The 7523-nt window shown below is 41.1% G+C and overlaps 1 protein-coding gene across 1 annotated transcript; it reads right to left on the bottom strand.

Moving 5' to 3' along the window:
* Nucleotides 1-229: 229 nt before the first annotated feature.
* Nucleotides 230-7221, bottom strand: SULT6B1 (sulfotransferase family 6B member 1). Its single transcript, XM_035110641.2, has 7 exons — nucleotides 7026-7221; nucleotides 5163-5275; nucleotides 4341-4430; nucleotides 3685-3811; nucleotides 2888-2982; nucleotides 1513-1669; nucleotides 230-640 (listed from the first exon to the last, which is right to left on the bottom strand). Exons 1-7 carry the CDS (start codon nucleotides 7219-7221, stop codon nucleotides 510-512), a joined length of 909 nt encoding a protein of 302 aa, XP_034966532.1. The 3' UTR covers nucleotides 230-509.
* Nucleotides 7222-7523: the final 302 nt, after the last annotated feature.

Here is a 7523-nt window from a genome sequence, read left to right as displayed (position 1 = left end):
TCATGCCTGCTTTAAGAGGTCTGGGGAACAGTAAAAGATCCAGATGCAGTACCGATCGCCCCACGCCTCCATAGTTCCATGTGTCCATTGTCCACCTCTGCCTTCAGCTACAAATGCAGGTGGGTAAAAGAAACCTGCGCAGCAATGGAGCTAGACACACAATCACTGCATCTTTTGCTGCTCCTTCAGAGCTTTGAAAGAGACAGACAAGTTCCCCAGGTTAGCACCTAGCAATTGCATGCCCACGTCACCTTCCCCTACTTCTTAGAAACATAATAGTAGCAGCTTGCCAATACGGCCTGGGAGAAATAGGTTGCCCTGTGTTCTATTAAGCAGCATGAAAAGATCCAGCTTAATGAAAATGTATCTTAGAAGTTTGACACTAAAGTGTGACCATATCTGAAATTTGTCTCAAAGGAATGTGTGCTCTGCTTGCTTGTAGCTTTTCTTGAATATATGATAGCAAGCAAAACTGCCATGAGAATGAAGCACTTCATAAGAAGCAGTTTTCAGGTTTTGCAGTACACATCGTACTTCAGCTTTGCTCCCAGCTTCGTTCCTTCAAAACACTCCTTTATTTTAGTATCCACTTTCTGGCTCTGAGCTTCATCAAAAGTGTTCTTCCAGTCACCAACCACACCTGGAACGAAAGGAAAATGGAGGGAAGGAAAGAGACACTTAACAGACATCATATAAACATTGCTGGACAGAAATATGAAGATCACCCAGTAAAAATCTTTAGGTTTTGTTATGGTAACCGGGAACAAAATGGTACAATTTTTTACTCGGGTTGGCCAGTAGGAAGGACTCTGAATAGAGCCACAAAAGCTATGGTCCTCCTGTGTCAAATCTGTCGGTCTTCTCTGCAGTGCTTCTTGTTCTATAAGACTGTGACATTCATTTATTGAATCTCTTTTTAGATGTGTGTAGCTTACTATATACTAATACAGTGGGGAAGGGCCCTAGCTCAGTGGTAGAGCTCACATGGTGTCACTTTCGGCAGACAGGGTGGTGTATAAAAACAACAAAAACCATTTTCCATGTAGGAAGTCTCAGGTATCTCCAGGAAAGTCTTGACCTCAGGAGAGCCTCTGCCAGTCAGTAATGACTAGAGACAGCCAACATGGTGTTCTCCCAGTGTGTTGGACTACAACTTCTGTCATTGCCAACTACTGGCTATGGTTGATGGATGCTGTAATCCTATGTGCACTTATTTGAGGGTAGGCTCCATTGAAATATTAATTGTTCTGAGTACAGATTAGGGATAGCTAATGGAACACCCTCCTAATATTGTTGAACTACACCTCCCAGCAGCCCAAGCTGGCATAGCCAGTGATCAAGGAATGATATATACTGTGGCTCAAAACACCTAGAGAGCACGGCATTGGCTTCCCCCAGGTATATATCCATAGGACTGCATGGTTAATCAATTAAAAAATGGAAGACACTATGACTACTCATAAGTGACTGCTCTAAAGCAAGCTATAGCAAAAATAGAAGGCTATCACCAACCTTTCCGGAAGAGCAGTGGGCCAACCGCTCCATGTGTCTCTTGTGATTTGTCCCTCACTGCTTGGAAGGCAGTCCTGTTTGCAATATCCTGAATTTGCTCCGCAGTAGCAGTAAAACCAAAGAATTCAGCTATTTGCTTCACTCCAGCAACCAGGTCCTGAAAGCAATGTAGTGAGAACGTCAATACAGTGGTACCTCGGGTTACAAACGCTTCAGGTTACAAACTCCGCTAACCCATAAATAGTAACCTCAGGTTAAGAACTTTACTTCAGGATGAGAACAGAAATCGTGCTCCCGCGGCGCAGTGGCAGCAGGAGGCCCCATTAGCTAAAGTGGTGCTTCAGGTTAAGAACAGTTTCAGGTTAACAACGGACCTCCGGAATGAATTAAGTTCTTAACCAGAGGTACCACTGTACTGAAAGTTCTTTCTCCTGTGGTAAGCTACACCAAAACAATGTGGGATTCAGAATACATTGCCAGTATTCCAGCACAGTTATGGTTGCTTTGGGCTAATCTTGGTGATGCCACCAAACAGAAAGGTCCACACTAGCCATATAATCTTGCTGAAGGTACGGTAGATGAAAACTACAGGAGGCAAATGGGTACTGGATGTTCAACTCTCTACGAAAACTCATACCAATGACAAACTTAGTTGGTCTCTAAGGTATTACTGGAAGGATTTTGTTTGTTTGTTTCTCTTCCTATGACAAGCATCCAGAGGATGAGACTACCTTACTGTAATCAGTGTTCTTGCCACTAATATGAATGCTGGGGAACAAACTCTTAATGAAATGGATGTCACAACTGAGGCACATCCAAAAGGAAGTACGTCAACCACCTATAACAGAGTTTGCTCTTCCTGCTTTCTTTGGAAAGCCATACATTCCATTAGTCTGGTTAGCCATACTCATCTCTCAGCTTGGTAAACAGGTGTTGGCTGCTACTGTATTGCCAGCGATTCCTTGACTATTCAAATGAGTTACAGAAACAAGCCAGGAATTCCACTGTTGATGACATTAAGGGGCAGCATTGGCTGAGTTCTTCCACTCACATTCTTCTTTAGATGCCAAATCAAGGATGGAAGCAAGGATCACTGTCCTCTATCTCCAAGTGCCTATAAGTTCTAGCCATGGGGTGGGGTTATTCACTGGGACACTCTGCTCCTCAGATAATCAGAGACTCTCTGTCCTTTGTTATCACTTCAAATATTCCAGGCTCTTCCCTCACATTCAGGAAAAAGTTCAGGGAGCTGAAACATGGGTGAGCCCACCCTCAACCTATGACCCTGATCTAGTTAGATCTTGCAAAACCTATGCAAGTTGGGATAATGTCTTATTTTTAGACTACCCTTGCTGGTAGTTATGAATATGCTCACCTCTTTTAATTGTTCATATGTCAGAACCAGAACATTTTCATCATCTATATGTTTGTTCCACACAGCTGCATGGTCAAAATAGCATCCCCAGGCAACTGCAGGTCAGACCAAGACAACTCATCAGAACGATTTTATTACTAGTAAGAGACTGTTAAAATTTTAACAGTAGGCTATTTTTAAAACATTGCATACTGTTCACACAATATCTCTTTATACCCACAGGGATAACATACGATCACAAGAAAAGAGAGATTCATTCTTAAGAATGATCAACAAAGGTCTTTTAAATTTTGTCTCTGGTAATATGGGGCCAGCTCTTGGGGGAAAAACACACATGCACAGCCTCAGTTGGGTTTCGGCTATATATAGACAACAGGATGTTGAAGGTGACATGAATGACTGTGATGCAAACACTCATCCAATATTCATGTACAGCAAATAGTTTTTTTATGGTTTTATACTCCTGTTTGATTGGGAGTGACATTGAGACAAAAGAAATGTTTGTGTACACCAAGGACAATAATGCCTCTATCATTATTCCACCTCTCTCAACAACTATTGTCAGTTTTCAGCCCATGTTCACCAATCAAGGCACACAGATGCTTCCCCCTTTCAGATTGTATCTCCATTGCTAAAAAGCCATTCAAACTGCAAACCACAATTATTGTGGGCAAAGCCCAAGTCTTCCCCTGCTAGCACTACTACTATCAGCAAACTTGGTAGAGCTTTAATATAGGTCACATGCTTTCACAAGATGTTTAATTTCCCAAATCCATTCCAAAGTATTAATAGAGTACCTTGCCCATTCATAAAAAGTGAGAAAAATTCCTCCCAGGAGTTATAACTGGGAATGCTTGGAGCATTGTTGTGAAAATGGAAAAATGATACAGCCGTATCTTTAGGATTTCGAAATAGCAGCAGTACCTGAGGTGAGAAAACAGGACATAATTTTTAACTCCTCCTGTCATTAACAAAAACAATGCCACTTTGTGCTACCTAAACTACAACTTGAAGTAAGCTATTCTTTTGTAAGAGAAGGGCAGGCTGAAATAATAGTCAGAAAGAACTATGTTGTGAGTCCCTTCAAAAAGCACATTTTCAGGCACTCCAGTCTCTCTGGTTTCACAGCCCCTGAAGCATGAGCCCATTGTGATACATTATGTTTCTAGAAACATCTGGTATTATAAAAATTGTGTCTGGGTACAGGTAAACACCACAAGAAATTCATGACTGAGCTATGCACTTTACAGCATGTTTCCCCCTCTTTATTTGTGGCTGACTAAAGGAGTGACCCAAGACTTCCTTCCTATTTAACCTCTTGTCTTGTCTTGTCACCAGTATCCAGCACCTGAAATATCTTACAAGGTGACGAACTATTGGTTGCTTTACAGTTGTGAGTCACTTCTGCAGATGTTTCCTGACAAATTAAAGAAGCTGATGTTATACCACTTACCTTGGCTTTATTTTTGAAGATGGACTTGGGAAGAAGGTTGTAATGGAGGTGTGTAGCCACAATCCTGGGAGATGGGAACTGTATCATCCTCTTTTTTATATATATATAAAAAGGAACAGAAAAGTAGCATCAAATGCAGTGCTGGATTACGTATAAACAAGCTATAGCTTAGGGCCCCACTCTCTTGGCCCCCCCCCAAAAAAAAATTTAAAGGAAATAAACTGGATGTACATTTCCAAAATATAAGATAAAAAACAAATAAAATTAAACCTACATACCTTATAGCAAGTGTTTTGTGTTGCATATGGGCCTAAATTACCATATAGTATATATTCAAAAAAAAGCGACAAATTGTTGTTGACATATAAAGGGCCCCATTACCTTCAGTAGCTTAGGGCCTCATCAAACCTAAATGGAGCCCTGATCAAATGGATGACTCAGACATTCATGAAAATGATCGGCTCTGTTGACACATATTAATCAAAAGGCAGTTGGAATAACTGGGATTCCCAGAAAAAAACCAGCAAAATTTACAGATCACCATTGGCTGAGCCATGTTCCATAATGCCCCAGGTTCTTCACCACCACTACCTTGCTTCTTCGTAATCTCAGAATGACAACAAAATCAGGATCACTACTGAGCACTTGGTGAACTGCCAAACATGGCTGATGGTTTACTTCTAGCTTGGTGGGTCACCAGTTGGGCAGGTTTGCTTCAGAAGAGCTGCTTGCCTGTGTTCTCTTACTTCCTTTAAGTGTGAGTAACGCATGTGTGAGAGTGAAGTGTCTAATTTTGAAGGCTAGGCTTTGTGTCTTACTAACCTGATACTTTTCTGGATCCCCGCACTCAATGAAAGGTAGCTCTGTGTTCTCGTGCTTGGTTTTCAAAGTGGTAGAGATCAGATCATTCACAATCAGAATGAGCCAATTAATACCTGGAACAAACAAATAAGTGGAAAAGATTAAGTTGTAATGCTTAATGTGGACTTCAAGACATTTAACCACCCCAGGTTTATGGTCAAAGGATCCTCAGCCCTGGCACACCAGCTTAACTTTTACAGATTGTAGAGAAGTACCATTATAAGATGGAAGAGTTGACATTTCAGAATTGATGGGTGGCTATATTCCCAGAATGCTGTCTGGAGATTCAAAAGAAGTGCTGTCTGCCTTCAGAGGAAAGGCAGCCCTTTAATTCCAAGTGACAAGAAGACAAGTGACAATACATGCCAAGAGGTGCTTTCCTATGAAAGAAATTCATGCCTTTTTTCTTTATGGAAGGCGCATGGCCATATATTTGAGAAACTATAGCAGGAGTAGCAAATGTGATGCCCTTCAGATGTTGCTGGACTGCAACTCCCACCACCCCTGACCATTGGCTATGCTGACTGAGCCTGAGGGGAGCAGGGATCCAGTCACATCTGGAGGAAGCCATGGTCGCTACCCCTGCCTATAAGCTCAAGACCAACTTTATAACCATGATTGTGCTTGGTCGAGGTCTCACAAATAAATCATTCTGCAGTATTGTATTAAGCTTGTTATCATGACAGGTTGAAACTGTTTTTCAAATCAATAAATATTCAAATAGAAGTGTCCAGTTTTAATATTGTGCCTCCTCTAAAAAGAACGAACCTCTTAACAGTTTTTAACATTAAACTGGTTTGGGCTTTTACTCTACTACATGTTCATTTAAAAAAAATATCTTCTTTGTAATACAGCCACCTAAAATATTGAATAATCTACTACCCCTCCCAGAAAACAACACCACCAACTCTCAAGTTTTGCCTCACACTTGTGAAAACCATGCTTCCTGGTAAGCATCATTTGCTGTGGCATCCAAACCTGGTCAAACTATGGTGGAATCTATACACACATTTTAAAAAATGTTCTGAAAATGTATTTTTAAAGCATTTTTTTAAAAAATACATTGAATTTTCCATTTGGCTCACCATCCAGTGTCACAATGTATCTTGCCCTTAAAACACACTTAAAATGTTTTATTTGCAGCTGTATAACTGAGCCCTATGATTACTGCAAACCACAGTCAGCCTCCAGTTCTGATTTGGAAGCAAACTATGGATTGTGACAACCATTCAGATAAAGAAAGGAAGATTACTGTGAGCAACCAAGTGGGGGGGGGGAATCCGTGTGAACAAAAGGAAGGAGGAAATGGAGGAAAGAACACACAAACACATGGTTTGGTTGTGACATCTAAACAAGGACATTGTCTCTCTGGCTTTGTCCACTCCAAACTCAGTTTGATAGGGCCTTAAAAAATGCAAAGCATTTTTGTTGAAATGCCTTAAGGCTTTAATTGCATTTTCAATGGCTTGCACAAGTAGCAATAATGGAAGAGCAGGTGGTCTAGTTTTCAACAGCTTTCAGATGTATTGAAAACATAGCTGTCAAGTTCTCCCCTTTTTTAAGGGAAATTCCCTTATGCTGAATAGGCTTCCTTGCAAGAAAAGGGAAAACTTGACAGCTATGATTGAAAATAGTAAGCTTATTGGTGTGACCCACTCTGTAAACCAGTTAAAGGCAACTTCTGTGCTAGTGCACACTACCCTCAACAATGCTAGTTATGTTAATATCTTTCCTTATACAGTACTAAGAAAACCACCCATCAGTCTGCTTCATTGCTCATGACATCATTGCTGTATGTAGAAAATAATGGAAGGTTGTATTCACCACATTTGGGATAAGACACCAACACCACGTCATCTTTTCTGGCTTCGAAGTTCTCCAGAGCTTGGAATGTTTCTGCACTGCAGACAGAAGACGGGTAGAGCCTTCCTTGGTAGGTAAAGAGAAGCTCATGGATGCTAAGGCCTTTGGACTTTTCCAGAGCTTTCTCTATTTCCTCGGCAAAAGTTTTGTCACTCATCCTTGCCTACTTCGTTGTGAGCTACTGCTGGGTCGCTAGGACAGCAAAGGCCTTTAAAGAAGGCATTTTGAGGGCGGAGTAAACCTTATTTAGCTTTGGGCTTATCCTTTTGTGTTTTCTGCATTTTATGAGCAAGCCGACCATATCAGATCAGCTTCCTTGAGTCTATTCTCCTGAAATGAAAACCAGCCCACTTGTCCCACCTTGGGTACTGGAAATACTTTTCATCCTTTCAGGTAATCCCTGCTGAAAGCAAACAGCATGGGCATCTCTACAAAGCAAAAGGCATGCAAAAACTAACT

Source organism: Zootoca vivipara, chromosome 3, assembly GCF_965207765.1.
Source record: "Zootoca vivipara chromosome 3, rZooViv2.hap1.1, whole genome shotgun sequence".
In the NCBI taxonomy this organism is placed as follows: Eukaryota; Metazoa; Chordata; class Lepidosauria; order Squamata; family Lacertidae; genus Zootoca; species Zootoca vivipara.
The sequence above is the reverse complement of the archived record's forward strand: the minus strand, read 5'-3'. Positions and strand labels throughout refer to the sequence as shown.

What these genes read in the sequence shown, in the direction of transcription:
- SULT6B1 (XM_035110641.2), bottom strand. Translation starts at nt 7,221, where the DNA reads ATGAGTGACAAAACTTTTGCCGAGGAAATAGAGAAAGCTCTGGAAAAG. An exon ending in GGGATCCAGAAAAGTATCAG is followed by an intron (nt 4,431 to 5,162) that starts GTTAGTAAGACA and finishes TATATAAAAAAG; the next exon opens with AGGATGATACAGTTCCCATC. An exon ending in CCCACTGCTCTTCCGGAAAG is followed by an intron (nt 641 to 1,512) that starts GTTGGTGATAGC and finishes CTTTCGTTCCAG; the next exon opens with GTGTGGTTGGTGACTGGAAG.